Here is an 18,076-nt window from a genome sequence, read left to right as displayed (position 1 = left end):
TGAAAGAGGGTAAAGCAAAGTTCACTGGTACCAGAAATTAACCTGACTTTTCTCGTAAATTAGAAACCGTGTTATTGTGTATCAGGACACGACTAGCCAAGGTATGTCGAATGGGTTTCCCTTTTTTTTTTTTTTTTTTTTTTTTTGACATGGCGGAAAAAATGCTGTAGGAGTAGGCGAATACATGAAAACGTGAGTTTGGATAGGACATCCATTCATCATCACTGACTAGCAGCATACATTTCGTATTGTAACTAATTGAAACGTTTTGAAGCGCACCTGGTGAAGATTGTCCTTGAAAGATAATGTGTAAATGTTTTACTTGAATAGTTTGCACCAACCTCTATTATTCTCTCGGCCGATAAGTTTTGGTATACTTATTGCACGAACTGCCGCGAATCAGAGAAATAAGATGAAATTTTGGTAACATGCAACGTTATTAGGAAAAACGTTCGTTTACCTCCTTGTTGATGGTACAGAAATTTGACGAAGTATTTGATGGAAAGCTACAGTTGATACCTAATCGATGTCCCATTTTTTCCGTTTTTTCCTCTTCTAAAATCGAGATTAATATAAATCTTTTAAAAAAGTAAATCTTGAACGACAGTGTAGTACCGTGAATAGAGCTTCAGCAAATTTACTGAACTATATGTCCTATAGCTTTAAACGAGAGAATGGACTCGTAGTCCTACTGAAGTTCCTTTTTTTCCCCATCCTACTTTTCTACCAACCCTCTACACTCTAATGTCAGATTACAAGTTGTTCATACTAATCTCTATTCGTTATCTTACAAGGAAAGTTTGCCCAACAATCAACAGCTTCTTGAGTTCGTGATCATTTTCCTTATTCTTATTAGGGGTTACAGAGTGAACCTGGTTTTCCCACTTGGGTTTCTAAAACATTGTTACTAGTTGGAGTGCTTTTCATGCATCAGTTGTTATCTTTAGATAAAATTGAATAGGTCTGTAAGTTGGTACTGTATGGTATCATCGCTTTACAAGATTCGAAACTTGTGGAAATCCCTTTTTAAAACGGTAATATCATATGATATGGAATTTTATTACAATGTTTAGGAATTCTGTGGACAAAATGTTATTTCTCGCTTTGATGCAAGATAGTGCTGATTTTGTAGGGTCCAGAAATACACGGGCTCCCTTTTTTTTTAAGCTTTGTCTAAATTCCTTTTCTTTCCTGTTTGAAAAGCCGAAATATAAAACATTTTTTCCTCACGTGTTTCGGTTTCATTTTGCTGCTTTATCGGATTGTAAAATTACCGTCTAATCGATTACTTGCCGGAAATTAAGGGTACCTGCATCACGAAAATGTCGGTAAAAACTAACCTACGACCAAAATGGACCACTGGTTTAATTGAAACAAAACATAATACAATTACAATAAAATCAAAAACAAAAGACAGTTTAAATAAAGATGAAAAAATAAAATAAAATTAAAGTAAGATAACGAGAGCAAAAGTCAACATAAATTTTTAACGACGAATTGTTGAGGTTCACCGAATGTAATTCCAAAGGATAACTTTGTGGCTCATTGAATTTATTTAGGGCACTCTTTCAAGATGGAGTACCGTAAATTTAAGATAACTCTTCTTTTAAGACAAAATTGGATAATATTATTATCAGGAAATGTTTTGTTCTATTTTCTTAGTGTAATGGAAAATTTAAATATCAGTTTTAAGTAAAAATGAAAAGAAATTATAAATAATTTAGTCGTTCATCAGTTTAACCACCTACACGTGACCTAAATGTATAGTTTTTGAAGTCTTTTTCTTATTGTTTAGTTTCATGATGTTTAGTTTATTTTACTGTATTTTGCAGTGAGACTATCATTCCAGGGTAAGCGATGATTGCTGTAAGATGCGGCATCGTTTTTCTTGCAATCCTTTTCGGTGTGAAAGGAACAGAAAAAGATCTGCAATGGGCAAAAAAACTGCAAGAGGTTCTTCAAGCTCGGGATGAAAGTGTTCCAGTTTTTGAAAAGTTAAAAAGAGAAGGAAATGCCGCACAGGCTGAAAAACTTATCAGTATCCTGGAGCAATTGCCTTCTCATCTTGAAGGGATTGACAACCTCAATGTATCTGCCATAGAAGAGGACAGAAGTCTGCTTGGAGATCTGAAGAAACTTCTAGATGAACCAGAAATTCCCGTTGTATCAAAGTTTTTTAAGAGCAAGAGCCTTCAGACAAATTATCGAGAACGTGGATTAGGTTTCATCCTAAGAACGCTTCGTGCTCATTACGACTATCGCTGCATCGCCACTCTTCTCAGTCCGTCCCAAGGGCCACCAGAAAGTGTGGCCATACCAATAGAAACCATGTGTTCTCGAGTAAAAGAAGACCTCGATAAGCAAGACGCTTACACCTTTTCAACAGACAAAATCTGTAAGAACGTTAAATTATGCTCTGGATCCGAAACTCCTCATCCTTATGGTTACTCCGATGGTACTAACGTGCAAGATGCATGTGTTGATGACAATAAATGTGATGTTGCAACCGCCATCCCTATGATGGGTGCCTTGCTGTGGTACAAAGTTAGCACTTTCATAGCACGTAGCTTTTGTAGCAATTCTCTGAGTAGACCCGACAAGTCATCTTTGGAAGCAGATCTCAAAGAGATTGACAGAATGGGACAATTAATTTTGGCATATAGCAGCACCCTTTACTGGGATGATTTCTTTCGAAAAGCAGTTGAAGTACGGGCTTTTTCAAGTCTGCCAGATGCCATGGCACTCGTGGAGGAGAGAAAAAATGCCATGTCTTATGTTTCTCTGGCCTGTATTGATTTACAAGCAGAAGACATGTGTACCGTCGGAAGTATTTCAAAACTGTTCCAATCATTAAAGAAACTCAAACTGGACCGAGACAATCCTCCTGCCACCCGTAACTTGCGTTTGTATTCCAGGATAGACAACCAAGAAATGATAAAACTACAGACTCAAACTTTGCAGCACATTGAGCTTTTAGGAAACATCCGAAACTTAGACGAAAATTTGCAAACTGCTGTGGAAGGCATTTCCGGGTATTTCAAAGGCCTTGCAGAGTACGACCAAGGTATTGCCCAAGCGGACGTTACGTTCCTAAAGGATAAATTGAAGGAGTTTGACAGTAGGGCTGGCACTCTGTCTGAGAAGCTGGACGGAGATGTAAAAGGTGCCATGATAGCTTTGGTAACTGCTCAGGCCCTCCAAGTAATAGAAGAAAGTACAATTTTGGGACTTAAGATCGCTGAGCATGCCAATGTATTGAAGGTAATCTTTGGCGGATTAGAAGCAGGTGATATCTATGAGCAGACAACAGAGGTAGCAAGGGCTATTGCGGAAGCAGCAAGAGGAGTTGCTTTAATGGTTAATCTTGCAAGCGTGTACGACGACTTGTCAGCACTGGATAAAGACTTCATAGATAACGCAGATCAGATTGCAAACCTTTACGACATGGTGGAAGCAATTAAGAAGAACAAGATCGAGGACATTGGTTTTGATGCAGATAGGTTTATCAAGGGCTACGGGGATTACACGCCAAAAGTTTCGAAGGCTCGGCTTGCTCAAAATGATGCTCTGTGGGCAGCGTTTAAGGACTCGACTTGCGATCTGTTGTTCAGTGCTCAAGGTATTGGTGCCGCTGCAACTCAGGGTGTGGTAGGAGGAATGCTGTTGTGTGAAAAACTGGAAGGAACTTTGGCTGAATTTGCTGCCCTGAGAGAAAATATTTTCGATTTTCAATTTGACCTCGTTGATGCCCTAGCTCGCGTTGTTCGGGGTGAAGTTGCGAAGAAGCTTTCAGAATCTATTACAGTTTCAAACGATCGTCTGAGCGCAAGTCAGCTTATGCTGGGCTTTTTTATGGCACAATACCGTCTTCAATCACATGCTGCCTTGTACTGCGATAAGTTGGAGTACCTGAACCAAGGAAAGAAAATCGGCGAGTGCACCTCGACTGGATTCTTTATAAAACATACCTTAGACACTCTAATTGCCTACGAACCAATCTCAACATTTCACGAGGTTGAAAGATTTGTATACATACCAACTCGTCCTGAAAACGATTTTGATACGGGCTTTATAAATCTGCCTTCTCTGGCAAAAGGGAATTCTGTTACCTTCCGTATACCAGCGCGGCGATCATGGTTACTTAGATATAACTGGCTAGCGAGTGGAGAGAATTTGGCACCATTTGTGCAGAGTTTCAAGGTGTACCTTCCCCTTAAAGAATACAAAACGGGAAGTGACAAAGAACATTCAGTAACCCGTATTGAACTGAGGTCTGTCGCAGGCAGCTCATTCTCTGAAACAGGTGAAGTCGTATACAACGTACCTTTCGCCGACAGCATCTACGTTACAACCTACAATGAAGGATTTGATCGATGCCCAAATGGGAAAGAAATATCCAATCCATACAGCCTCTGCAACAATCTTCCCGCCGTCTGTGATACCAGTACCCGGGTGACGCCCGATCCCGCAACACTTATGCCCACCGTTCTATCAACATGGAAACTCAACTTCACCAAAAATTCGGGGGAACAAATCTTGACATGGAACGCGCCAAATCCTGCCACGAATCTTCTAATCATTGGAAAAGTCAAGCTTCGTTTCCTTCCCCAAGTCAAGAAAAGGCGCATTATAGGGCGACTCAGAGACGAAGCACCCGATGGGTGTTGCTCAGGGAATGCTTACCGCTCAGAGTGGAGAAACAGAGCCTGTACGTCTTGCCCTTCCCCCACCTCATGTCCATCTCCCAACCCTAATTCATGCCCAACAAAATCAGTCATAAATTTAAGAGGATATTACTGTGAAAAAGGAAATGAAGATGTGGCGAAGGAACCATCTAGTAGCTAGGGTTCTACTTTAACACGTCGGAACGAGAGATCATGATCAAATGCACACTGCCTTAGAAAACAGTTCGAGTGATTAAAAGTGATGTGATCTCGCTCGATTAACAATCGCATGAATGATTAGAATAGTTTAGATTTAGGTTTTCAAGAATTAGGAAATACCGGTATCATATCCTCTGAGTTTTTGTGACAAATTCGACAGTAATATTGTTCAAATGAACGAATTAAATCTCAGATAAATATTTATTGCGTTATATTCATCTGTAATGCTATTAAATTGTACGTTCTTTGAATTCCATCATCCAGGAGGGTTATAATGCCAACAAAGACGAAAAAAGGGAATCGATAACTAAATAATAAGATGATTTAAGATAACGCTATTAAAGAGACCATACGATGTTTTTATGACAGGAAAAAGACAAATTTGTCTCTGTGCATTCCTCTCATACACCTGACTTAAAATGGGATACTTGTTACCTTTACTGACTCCTTGTCATCTTTTGGTATGGAATTTAGTTTTAACTTAAACGCCATTGAGCGCTGAGACGAAAATGGCGTGTTGAGACTCTTGGGTTTTGTTCTCTTTGGCGCTCAGAAAAAAATATGATAACAGTCCAAAAATTTATGTGGGTAGGGAGGCAAGGCTGCATGGCATATGCTAACTTTAGGCATAAAATGTACCATGTTTTAGAATCTTGAGAACCAGAAGAACAAGTAAGAATGCCTAAAATCTCTGTAAAATTTAATTTGACGACAAAGTCACTGAGCCAATATATTACAGAATATGAGCAGTTGTAGTCTAACGCTAATGATTCTCTTCCTGGCGCGTACAGGAAAAGTAGGAATGAAACGCATGCACGATGCATTCGCTTAAACTCAATGGTACAACTATCCAATGTTTTTCTGAGAAAAGGGCACGAATGAAATTCTGACTCTGTCTAAGTTTTCGAGTAACCTAATTTTTTCGAAAAGTTCTTTTCAAATGTGCTAAGAATTCGTAGTGGACAATGAATCAAGAATGCCTTTTTTGAAGCTCACAACTACTTAAACCAGTCACTGAGAGACGGGGAAAAGACGTTATTGAAAAGCGACTAGGTTATTAGGCAGCACTCCAAATGGCGGCACCCAAAGTTAAGTTTCCTTCCATGACAGTTTTCGAAAGGTCGAATTATTTTTAGAAATTTCAAGAGACATTCATCTTCATATTCCTTTCAAATTGTTTAAAGGCCTAGATAAAATTTGGCTGTTATTTCTTCTGCTCGTTTTGTTGCAAAAATTATGTTTTAAATTCTAAATGCTAGTTTTCCCTTTTCCTAAGTTCACGACTGACATCCAGGTTATCTAAAAGCGTCAGGTAGAAAATTTCCCCCCAATTTGAATTGTACTTGATTCAGTGGGAGAATCGGAGCCACTAGCTAAGATTAATGGCCGCCTTGGATCAGTTCAGTTGTTTTTGTTGGTTATTTTCCCTTAATTTACCTTGTTTGATTTCTACTTTTACTTCTTTTTATAATCAGAATATAAGACTGAATTTAAAGTGGACTGTACAATGCTGGTTGGACAAAACAAACAACAGAAACAGAATAATGTAAACAATTACAAGGAAAGTTTCAAATTAACATGGTAAAGTTAATGAGTAAATGTAGGTTGCTCCCATTGATTGTGAATAGCTTCTTTGATTTTAAGTTGGAGAGTCGTGGAAGCGCGATATAAGATGCTATAACACTTATCAGAACGTAAAGTGCGACATTGTTGAGAATTTTGTGAATGTTTGAAAATGTGAGAGGTCCTATCACTGACCAAGCGCTCACACACACGTGTGGATAAATAAATGTCGAGAGGTTCCGCCGACATAGCATGCATAAAAATGCATAAAAATGCAAAAATGACTCAAATTGACTCAAATTGACGCCCAGACTCAAACTTTGCAGCACATTGAGCTTTTAGGAAACATCCGAAACTTAGAAGAAAATTTGTAAACCGCTGTGAAAGGCATTTTCGGGTATTTCAAAGGCCTTGCAGAATACGATCAAGGTATTGCCCAAGCGGACGTAACGTTCCTTAAGGATAAATTAAAGGAGTTTGACAACAGGGCTGGAACTCTGTCTCGCAAGCTGGAAAAAGATGTTCAAGGTGCTATAAAAACTTTAATAACAGCTCAGGCCCTCCAAGTAGCAGAAGAAAGTCCTATTCTGGGACTTAAGATAGCGGAGAACTCTAATCCTTTGAAGGTCATATTTGGCGGAGTAGAAGCAGGCGATATCTATGAGCAAACAGCAGGGGTTGCAAGGGCTATTGCCGAAGCTGGCAAAGGTGTTGCTTTAATGGTTAATCTTGCAAGCGTGTACGAAGATTTGTCAGCCTTAGCGAGAGATTTCAAAGATAATGCAGTTCAGATTTCAAACCTTTACGACATGGTCGAAGCCATTAAGAAGAACAAGATTAAAGAAATTGGCTTTGGTGCTGACAAGTTTATTAAAGGCTATGGAGATTACACTTCAAAAGTTTCGAAGGCTCGGCTTGCTCAAAATGATGTTCTGTGGGTGGCCTTCAAGGAATCAACTTGTGACCTGTTGTTCAGTGCTCAAGGTGTTGGCGTGTCTGCAACTCAGGGTGTGTTAGGAGGAATGCTTTTATGTGAAAAACTGGAAGGAACTTTAACCGAATTTGCAGCCCTTAGAGAGAATATTTTCGATTTTCAATTTGATCTTGTCGACGCTTTAGCAGGCGTTGTTCGTGGCGATGTCGCTACGAAGCTAGAACAATCTATTACAGTTTCAAATGACCTTCTGAGCGAAAGTCAGCTTATGCTGGGTTTTTTTATGGCGTAATACCGTCTTCAGTCACATGCTGTCTTGTACTGCGATAAGCTGGAGTACCTCAAGCAGGGCAAGAAAATCAGCGAGTGTTCGTCGACTGGATTCTTTACCGAACATAACTTAGACACTCTAATCGCATACGACTCAATCACAACATTTCACGAAGAGGAAAGATTTGTATACATACCAACCCGTCCTGAGAATAAGTTCGATACGTCTTTTATTAATCTACCCTCCCTGGCAAAAGGGAATCCTGTGACCTTCCGTGTTCCAGCGTGGCGATCGTGGTTACGCAAATACAACTGGTTGGCGCGTGAAGAGAATTTGGTACCATTTGTGCAAAGTTTCAAGTTGTACCTTCCTCTTAAAGAATATAAAACGGGAAGTGATAAAGAACATTCAAGAACCCGTGTTGTGCTGACATCCGTAGCAGGCAGCTCATTCACTGAAACTGGTGAAGTCGTGTACAACGTACCGCTAGCTGACAGCAACTACGTCACAACATACACCGAAGGATTTCATCGATGCCCAAATGGGAAAGAGACGTCTAATCCATACAGTCTTTGTGACAATCTTCCCACAATATGTGATACCAGTACCAGAGTGACACCCAAACCCGAAGTTCTTATGCCCACTATTCTGTCCACATGGAAGATCAGCTTCACCAAGGGGTCAGGGGGAGAAGACTTGACTTGGAACGCACCAAATGCCGCCACAAATATTTTGATCATCTGGAAAGTTAAGCTTAGGTTTCACCCTCAAGTCAAGAAAAGGCGCGTTATAGAACGACTCAGCGACAGTGCAGCCTTTGGATGTTGCGCTGGGAATACTTACCGCTCAGATTGGAGGATCAGAGAGTGTACTTCCTGCCCATCTCCCACCTCATGCCCATTTCCCAACCCCAATTTATACCCAACAAAATCAGTCATAAATTTAAGGGGATATTATTGTAAAAAGGGAAATGAAGATGTGGCAACGGAACCTAGCTAGCTAGACTATTGCTCGGAGACTTTCAGAATGAGAGGTTGGGATTAAATGCACCCTACTTCAGGAAAAAATGTGATTGAATAAGAATTCTGTGATTTCACTCGATTGAATTGGCCATATTGATTGAGTACAGGTTAGGTTTAATTAGAAAATTCCGTTATTGAAAGTATACTCAGTGTTTGTTACAAATACTTTCCTGATATTTTTCAAATGATTCTGAGTGATACTATTAAAAATAATATATCTTTGGTGCGTTTTTTCCATTTCAATTAATCTATCGAAGTTGTTCCAGGAGCTCGGGATCCATTCTCTAAGACACTTACAACGCCAGCAAAGGCAAAAAATAATTTACTAAATAAGACAAGATAAGACAAGAAAAAATGGAATAACGGATACGGGAATTTAAGAACCCGCATTACGAATCCTGCATTATGTTAAAACTGGCTCACTTTTATTTTGAAACTTGTTTCTTTTAGTGACATATTATCATCTCCTGGCGTATAATTCAATTTCAACTGCGGCGACGCCTTTTGAATTCCGTTTAGTTCTGTTTGGTCCTCAAAAACAAATTTTCTTTTAACAGCAAGCAATAGTGCATGCCGTATGCCAGGAAATAATTTTTACCCATGAATGTTGCTATACGTCTGACTTAGGAAAAAAGTTAACAAGTACAAGTTCCAGTGAGAAAACCTATTATTGTACGACATTTTAAATGAAATTGAATAGGATACTTTGGCCCTTTGCATAGGAGAGGATATCAAGAGAGGATAAAGTGAACCTTTCTATTTCTTGGAATGCAATCATTACATATACGTTATTGACCAAGCGCGAGGTCAAGATGACGAGATATTGATCGAGTTCTCATGGACTTTGAATTTGCCTTGATTCCGTCTATAAGGACGCGAAAATGGCTCATATATCTAGCCATCTTGACCGAACAAGCTTGGTAAAAATATCCCATCTGAATAAGAATCGAGAATGACTTGTTTATTTCCGAGCTCTGGGAAAGAGAACCAGCTGATAAAGCGCGTCTTCGAAATTCATCGGACAGATTGAAAACAAAAGCGATTTGAAAATGTTCCAGTGATGATAAATAAACGTCAACCATCTCAGTTGAATTCAATAAAATACCCGCACAAACTCCACAAAAGGGGAGCTTTTAGGAAGCAAATTTCAACTTTTTGGACGAAAAAAGAAGCGATTATGTTCTTGAGAATTATGCGAACTGAAAAATGGCAGGTACGTGCTTAGGGCTGTTACGAGCATGTTTTTCGAGGGCCATGGATATGAACAATTAGAGGGATGTGGACAGATACCACTCCCCTCCGAAAAATTAAGACAAAAGAGCACGATATTCGGCGATAGCCATTATACTGTCACCAGTTAAGATACACATTCAATAATTTCCAGAAATTGTTTATTTTGGAAGAAAATTATTGGAACAAGTCTATGCTTTTTAACAAAATTATTGGTGTTTGAGTCTTCTTTGCCTCGTCATTGCTTGCTTATTTTCCTGCCAGACATGGTTAATCCCTTGTCTGTGGGGAGATAACATGTGCCAGGCATTTAAAACACAAAAATTCGACCGCTACGAAATTATGAAGGCAACACTGAATTAGTTCTGTAATTTTATGAAGCAAAAATAAATAAATGTTACACAATTTGAAACAAAATGGACCATTAAATAAATGATGATTAATAAGCAAATAAGTTAATAGTTTAGCCAAACTTGAAGAAAACTACAGCGCTGAAAACGAGAACAAAGTGAAGACCATGTGATCAATTTGGGAGATCGTTGAAGTCACCGAAAGATCACCGTGGAAGAAAGACTATTTCAATGGCCTCTAATGTTAATCCTTAAATTTGCTGTAGATCTAAGGATTTTTAGGTGCTTTGACGAATATATTTGTAGGCTGATTACCATTCTTTAAAATCTGAGATAAACCGAAATAAAAGCTTATTATACACGTAGCTTTCTGTAATATTTCAAGCCAAGGAATCTTTCAAATTTATTTTCTTTTAACACCCACTGGTTTTAAATTAAATTTACCTTAAACTCAGTATTTTGGGTCATAAGGCAACACACCCAGTGGTGGTCTCCTACGCTACTTGGTGCACAAGCGCCATCATCGTCAAGTTTGATGAAATTATTGGGACAGTTTCCTTTTTTTGCAATGCGACAAGCTGCCCAGTCTGTTTCGGCAATGCTATAATCGCCGCACTTACAATTCACTAGGTAATCTAAATGAATTCAAAAGTATGAATTTTATAGCAATCAAGATACAAAGACAGATGAAAGTTATATGGCTTGTTAGCATTTGGTGTGAAGAGGTTGCGTTTTCGTATCCAGTCGGTTGGCTCTCGGTTCGCACCCATACTAATAAGCTAGATTTCCATTTTAAGTATTTGTTCAGTAAGGTCAGTGTTGAATTATTGATTAAAAAATTAATTACCAAAAATATATGAAAATGAATTTTTATTACTTCAGTTCTTTTTCTTACTCTTTTGTAATTAGTTAAGAGGATTCTGTGTAAGATCAACTGAACAACCTCTTCCTGTTGGGTTTGAATGTTACATTAATCTCATTACCTGTTTGCTGGATGATGAATAGATGTGTTAGGGAGAAGTTACATATTGATAACTTTTGGGAGTTAAAGGGTTAGCTAGTCGCTGGGGAAAGAAAACAACAGGTGATAAAGTAAATGCAATTGTCATCCCAGGGGTCCCCTTCCCACCACTTCACCTACGTTTTACTTTAAGCTACCCTACATAGGCCATTTTTCTGCTATCACACAAAAAAAGATTCGCCATTTTATCAAGCCCTATTGCAATGACTTGGATACTAAGATCGGCAACTTGTTTGGTGTGAAAGGCCCTGTCCCTGACGGGCTCCGTTCACGTGTGGTTTATAAGTTGGTATGTGCTGGTTGTAATGCTTGTTACGTCGGCGAAACGTGCCGTCATTTTTCCACACGTGTTAGAGAGCACTTAGTCAGTGACAGGGCCTCTCAGATTTTCAAGCATCTGCAAGATTCTGCTCATTGTTGCGCTTTATGTGCAGCAGATAGCTTCCATGTTTTGGATCACGCCTCTACCGGTTTCCAACTCAAGATTAAAGAGGCTATTCATATATTCAAAAGGAACAACCATCCTTGAATCAACAATTACACCATGTAAATCTAAAACTATCCTTTTAATTCTCACACTTTCATGCTTCACCTCTTTTCTTGTTATCACCATTTATCATAATTAGCATTGTTCTACTTACCATAGAAATTCAACTTCCAACGCTTTGTACATTAATTAACTGAAGATGAAAGAAGTTTCCGTCGAAACTACAACAACAGCATGGGTGACGTTGGAAACCTGAGCCCTCTGTTTTAAAATGCCTAAGTTTTGGCTTAAATCTGAAGATTACAGTTTCCTGGGATAATATTTGAAATGTCACTCACTTTACAGGACTGTGCCTTCTATAAGACCTGTACAATTATATACTCTGAGATGCTTTAAAAGTTTGTATTTGCGTGTTTGGTGGGACATATACCCAAAAAGTGACAAAGAATTATTTCTGTAAGCATGATTGGTTGAAGTAAGTTATGGCATTAAATTGCCCGGATGGTAAGAGGGGTTTCATGAGTGTAATGTAAACCTTTCAGCTTTCAAACTTTTAACTTTGTAATGTAACTGTTCAGCATATCTATTCTTTTGAAGCTTAAAAACACTAAAAAGTTGTGAAACAGTTTGTTTTTGCAACAGCCAAGTCTGTAGCCTGCATGTTTTCACTGATTAAAATGGAGGGAATATACAATTTTGCTTAAGTTACCTTATTAAATGTATTAGCTGCTTTTTTTCTGACTAGGTGTAAATAGGCGTCAGGAAGTAAGCCGCTATTATCACGATTTAAAGGAGTGTGGGCGGAGTTAATATGCCACCCAATTGCATGGTTAGTTGGGCAGGTGGGCTCCGACAAAGCTGAATTTTCTTTTTTGCAAAAGAAAACCGCTTTTTGATGCTCTTTCAAACGTGTACTAAACTGATATTTGGGTCTGTCCGATGTATTCGTTGTCACAATCATTGCAAGGAATAGAATAAATGGCGTCGGTTCGTTGTTCTTTCGTGACAGGATCCTTAGGTTTGGCGAAAATATGCCCCAAAGTCTGAAAGGGTTTTTGACCAACTTTAACGTTGTGGCTATTCAAAATTCTCTTGATGGGTTCCGTAACATACGAAAGCAGATCAAACCCCCTTTAAATTCCAAAAAAAAACCTTTGATCCTCTGCTCCCTCTACATAATTAATACATGGTCTCTAAATTCGTGAATAACCAGCCAGAGAGGAGTTTTGATAAAGCGAAGGGCTGTAAAATAAACTAACTGGAGCTCCTCTTTTAGGCTTGGCTAATTCTATTTAAGCAAATTTGAGAACCTTTAGCCAATTTCAGTGACAGTTAACAGTGGTCAAAACAAAGTTTCTCTTTTTACGCTTTTTTCTTTCTTACGTCTATTCATTTTCTCTAAATTTCCATGAGTGATTACACTCCAAAGGTTTCGAGGGCTCGTCCTGCTCAAAATGATGCTTTGTGGGCAGCGTTTAAGGACTCGTCTTACGATCTGTTGTTCAGTGCTCAAGGTATTGGCGCCTCTGCGAGTCAGGGTGTGCTAAGGGGAATGCTTCTGTGTGAAAAACTAGAAGGAACTTTAGCCGAATTTGCAGCCCTTAGAGATAACAGTTTTGATTTTCAATTCGATCTTGTTGATGCTCTAGCAGGCGTCGTTGAAGTAGCTAAGAAGCTAGCACAATCTATAACTTTTTCTAATGACCTTCTGATCGCAAGTCAGCTTATGCTGGGCCTTTTTATGAAACAATACCGCCTTCAGTCACATACTGCCTTGTACTGCGATTAGTCGGAGTACCTCAACCAGGGCAAGAAAATCGGCGAGTGTTTGTCGACTGGATTCTTTTCCCGGCGATCATGGTTACGCAATTACAACTGGTTGGCGAATGAAGAAAATTTGGCACCATTTATGCAAAGTTTTAAGCAGTATCCTCCTATATATATTATGAAACGGGAAGTGATAAAGAATATTAAAAAACCCGCGCTGTGCTGACGTTGGTGGCTGGCAGCTCATTCACTGAAACTGGTGAAGTCGTATACAAACTATCTATTAGATCAAACTATCAAACTATTAGCTGACAGCAACTACGTCATAACATACACCGAAGGATTTCATTGGAAAGAGATGTTCATTCCGTACAATCTTCCCAGAATCTGTGATACCAGAACCTGAAGTGCTTGTGCCCACTATTCTATTCACATAGATGATCAGCTTCACCAAGGGGTCCGGGGTAGAAGACTTGACTTGGAACGCTCCAAATGCCGCCACAAACCTTCTGATCATTGGAAAAGTTAAGCTTCGGTTAAGCGTGTTATAGGGCGATTCAGAGATGAAGCAGCCCTTGGATGTTGCACTGGGAATACTTATTGTTCAGATTTTTCTCAAGCCCCAATTTTAGTCAAGTTGAGGTTTGATTTTCACCATTTCGATATCAATAAGGAAAGTAGAAAGATTAATGTAAATTTATTGAAAGATAACGAGTATAAAATTAATAATTAACAACACCACAACGTTAGTTAAGATGACTATGATCATGTGAAATATATTTCTCCAATACGCTTCTCTTGCGTTTTCGTAATGTGCAGTGATATGGCTCCGCCTGCCAAAAAACAGAAACAAACAAATCAGAAAAGAAAAAACGAGAAAACAATGCAAAATATACGCCACTGCTGTGTGTTTTGATCTGCAAAAAATGCTCCAAAGTTTCATTTGGCTCTTATCATAGATCATCATGTGCTGCATGTGTAACGGTGGTTATATTTACTCAATGGACATCTCAGAAAAATGTCTTAGTAGGTTGTTAGTGGGCCAGGAGGTAGTTCAAAGTTGATGGATACTGAAACTAGTTTGCAAGAAATTAAGTTGTCAAAGCTCATTGAGCATGCTTTACCTCTGCGAAAAATTCTGGTTGAAGAAAGCAACAAACTTCCCCGTTGGGGCAAAGGCCTGTCTGTTCAAGTACCGGAAAGTTGTGAGGGCATCCATTGTTCTTAGCCCTGAGGCAAGCTACCCAGTTACTGTGAATAGCATTGCTTCCTCCAGGATTGCCGCATAATCCATTTACGAGTTTATCTGTTACAATAACATTAGAATAAACTTTAACAACGGCAATGAGAATGACAAAGATCAGGAAAAGTATGAAGACAGTGGCCTTAGCAGTGGGAAGGACGGGCATAACATTGGCAGCGACAATGATGCTAAAACGGGAAGAGGAGGAAGGAGTGACTGATAGTGACAGTAGCAATGACACTCTAAATCACTAAACCACCTCTATCATGAAAAATTCACGACGATCGGGTATGGATTGTCCTCTTTGTACTTTTACCCATAAACTTTGAACGAATCATGAATTATTGGCTTTCCCTTTTCACTCCCCCTTTAACGAAAGCAAATACAACTTTTAAGAGAACCAGTAAAAAAGCAAAGCAAGCCCCAGGAAGTGGCCAGTAACTATTGACGACTGTGAATGTATGAAAGTCGTTTATTTGAAATGCGAATAAAGACGTGAATATGAAAGCGATCTTCGCAGTTTCTCACTACTTCATCAGTAGTGAGAAAAGGGCCTGAAAAAATTCAGGCCTGTACGTCAAAATTCAGGCCTGTACGTCAAAATTCAGGCCTGTACTTCAAAAATCAGGCCTGTATGTCTAAGATCGCTTTCATATTCAAGTAACTGTTAAGTTGTTTCATATAATTTCGCAAAGAATGAACGAAGAGATACTTGGTTAAATTGATTGTTGGCTTAATTATTGTCTCACAAAAATGTTAACCTGTCTTTATGTAACTCCTATTAATGTGTCTATGTGGCAGAGCGTATCAGAGTCTGAAAGTAACTTGATCAGTAATGGTAACCTCATACAAGCTTAGCTTATAGTGGACGTCAATCATGAATAAAATTGTAGCTACAATGACAGGCGTTGCGCAAAACGACAAATAGTTCTCTTACCTGACATGTTCAACAATATGAACAGTTGCAGTGTGGCGATAACGAGAGTCCTCATGTTCGTTACAAGAAACCTAGGAATAAAACGCAATAGCAATTCACTCACGTAAATTTCATGGTGCTTCTATCGATGTTTTTCTGAGCAACAGTAATCGCTTTATCTTTTTACGTCTCTAAGATCAGTTTCTTTCACTTTTGTTACGAAGCGAACACCGCCATCCTTTCGAAGCTGATTGTTCACAACATGAGCTTTGTTACTTGCTCAAGATTTAAAATGTTTTTGCTGCATTAGGAAAATCAAATGTAAGATTTACATTCTCTTTATTTTTATCTTAACACCAGGCTTAAAACCTGTAAGGATAAAATGGGCTAACTGTTTTACCTTCCATTTCATGTCGTTACGATTCAAAAGTCAATAGAGTAACCCCTTACCTTATTTACCGAGTATCCCACAAATTTAAAACACAATGCTAAATCTTTTCGTTCCTCAAGAGTATTTTAGCTTCTAGAAGGAAATCTGCCAAATAAAGGTGCGAGATGAAACTTTTCTTGACGGAGCTTTGTTTAGGGTCAATGTTACTCTCTTCCATCAGTTTTTTCTATGACTTTTTTGACACGACGCAAGAACAGCATAAACAGGTACCAGTACACAAGACAAACAGGCGTCTTGTAAGTATCTTCGATGTAGGGTCCAATCAGTTTACTCCTAATTTCATTCATTTAATTTAACTAAGACATGACTTAATGGTGATGACGAATATAAAAAACCTGTTCTACAAAAAAAAAGTCAAATTTAAAAATGAAACAGTAAAATTATAACTTTCAAATGCACCATTGTTTCGAAAGAAATATCCAGTCGATTTTGTGTTTTTAAAATTAAGCACTTTTAAGAAGTCCCATTTAGCTGATAAGTTTTGCTACGTTTTCTTGAACTCGAATTATCATCATTCTGTGTAGCAGTGGAAAGTAAAAGTAGGAGTATTCTTTTTCTTTTTTTTTGTTTTGGTTTTGCATTTGAGTTCAAGCTCTCTGAGGAGCAATTTAACCTAAAAGAATATGCGATGACAAAAAACTCAGCCAGTTGAAAGATTTCTTTTGTTATATTTGTTTGCTTCCGTTTCGTTTTGGTTTTGTTTTGTTTTTGTTTGTTTGTTTTTTTCTCGTATTGCGAAGAATAATTAAGACTTGGTTAATACTTCAAACTTTTCGAAGTTTCAGTGCGCGATTTTTTTTCAAGTTATCTAAGTGAAGAGTTACATTACTTCCAGTATTTTGGTGTGTACGTTAACGATACGCATGACCAATGTGGTAGCAAAAGTGAATACGTTACTTGAAAACAATATGCTTTAATCACTACGTAAAGGAGATACGAAGCAGCCTCTCTAATCCAAAATCGTTTTGCAACGCTCAATTAAAAAAAAATAAAAGCAACGCGACATTTTTCTGGTTGACAGGTTATAGTAAATATAATGTTACAACAGTTGCAAATTGAACAGAGGAACCTACAAATAAAAACCGTGACATATGCTTTATAAATAACTTATGAAGCCGTCATTGCGAGATAACTTTGATACAAGAGTTGCTTTATGATCCGTAGTTGTGTGTTCCCAATTTATAAGTCACATTCATTCGATAAATTTTAAGAACAAGATGCAACACTTAAGAGATTTACTGACCGGTCATAAATTAGCCACGAATCTTTGTCGGAAAAAAAGCGTGAAACACCAGCTTAGTGCTTCACTGAAAGCAAAGCTTTGGTACTTTTTGAAGAGCAAAATTAACGTTACCGGTTGTTCTGTAATGTGAGAGAAATGAAGTAACATTTTTCTCCCAACATGTAAGACTGTTCTGACCATTGTTAAGATTGCCCTTTGACGCTCAACCACCATAAGACAGACATTTAAGTCTAATTAGTAAAGTCGGTGGAACCTTTAAAATTTTTGGAAGCTGAAAAGGTGAGCAGTGATGATAATTTTATCGAGTAAAAATAGAATATATTTCCTTCTTGAAAATGTATCTTTTCAACCAATGACTGGCCTTGTCAGGTTCATGGATACTTTTTGTTTCAGGAAAAAACATGGAAAACTACCTTTTAAAATTTCCGTTATTTCTTATTTGACAACGCAGTTAAGTGTTTTTTAAATGCCTTTCTGTTTGAGTGAGGTTTCTATACATTAAAGCGACAGTAAATAATGATGCATTTTGTATGCTGTCACAATAATTATAGAGCGAACAACCAGTTGTAGAGAGGTAAATCTAACTCTTGATAATGTACAACTACTGCTAGAAAGCTTTTATTAAATTATAAGAAATTTACTGCTTTTATCTTTGTTTTGCTTTTGTTTACTTTTTGTTTTGTATTGAACAGTAT

The 18,076-nt window shown here is 38.2% G+C and overlaps 2 protein-coding genes and 1 pseudogene across 2 annotated transcripts; 2 read left to right on the top strand and 1 right to left on the bottom strand.

Moving 5' to 3' along the window:
- The first annotated feature begins 14 nt into the window (after positions 1-14).
- On the top strand, positions 15-5,084 carry LOC113669033 (uncharacterized). The gene is made up of 2 exons (XM_089180255.1): positions 15-101; positions 1,833-5,084. The coding sequence occupies exon 2, from the start codon at positions 1,858-1,860 to the stop codon at positions 4,843-4,845; it is 2,988 nt and encodes a 995-aa protein (XP_089036381.1). The 5' UTR covers positions 15-101; positions 1,833-1,857; the 3' UTR covers positions 4,846-5,084.
- Positions 5,085-5,701: 617 nt separating this feature from the next.
- On the top strand, positions 5,702-8,650 carry LOC113669040 (uncharacterized; annotated as a pseudogene).
- A 5,595-nt stretch (positions 8,651-14,245) lies between these two features.
- Positions 14,246-16,289, bottom strand: LOC149041524 (uncharacterized). The gene is made up of 4 exons (XM_089181215.1): positions 16,138-16,289; positions 15,709-15,779; positions 14,653-14,834; positions 14,246-14,361 (listed from the first exon to the last, which is right to left on the bottom strand). Exons 2-4 carry the CDS (start codon positions 15,761-15,763, stop codon positions 14,275-14,277), a joined length of 324 nt encoding a protein of 107 aa, XP_089037341.1. The 5' UTR covers positions 15,764-15,779; positions 16,138-16,289; the 3' UTR covers positions 14,246-14,274.
- Positions 16,290-18,076: the final 1,787 nt, after the last annotated feature.

Source organism: Pocillopora damicornis, chromosome 8 (assembly GCF_964200805.1).
Source record: "Pocillopora damicornis chromosome 8, jaPocDami1.2, whole genome shotgun sequence".
Lineage (NCBI taxonomy): Eukaryota > Metazoa > Cnidaria > Anthozoa > Scleractinia > Pocilloporidae > Pocillopora > Pocillopora damicornis.
The sequence above is the reverse complement of the archived record's forward strand: the minus strand, read 5'-3'. Positions and strand labels throughout refer to the sequence as shown.

Coding starts and splice junctions, on each gene's coding strand:
- LOC113669033 (XM_089180255.1), top strand. CDS start 1,858: ATGATTGCTGTAAGATGCGGCATCGTTTTTCTTGCAATCCTTTTCGGT.
- LOC149041524 (XM_089181215.1), bottom strand. CDS start 15,763: ATGAGGACTCTCGTTATCGCCACACTGCAACTGTTCATATTGTTGAAC. Junction 14,835..15,708: donor CATATTGTTGAACATGTCAG/GTAAGAGAACTA, acceptor TTATTGTAACAG/ATAAACTCGTAAATGGATTA. Junction 14,362..14,652: donor AACCAGAATTTTTCGCAGAG/GTAAAGCATGCT, acceptor GTTTTTTGGCAG/GCGGAGCCATATCACTGCAC.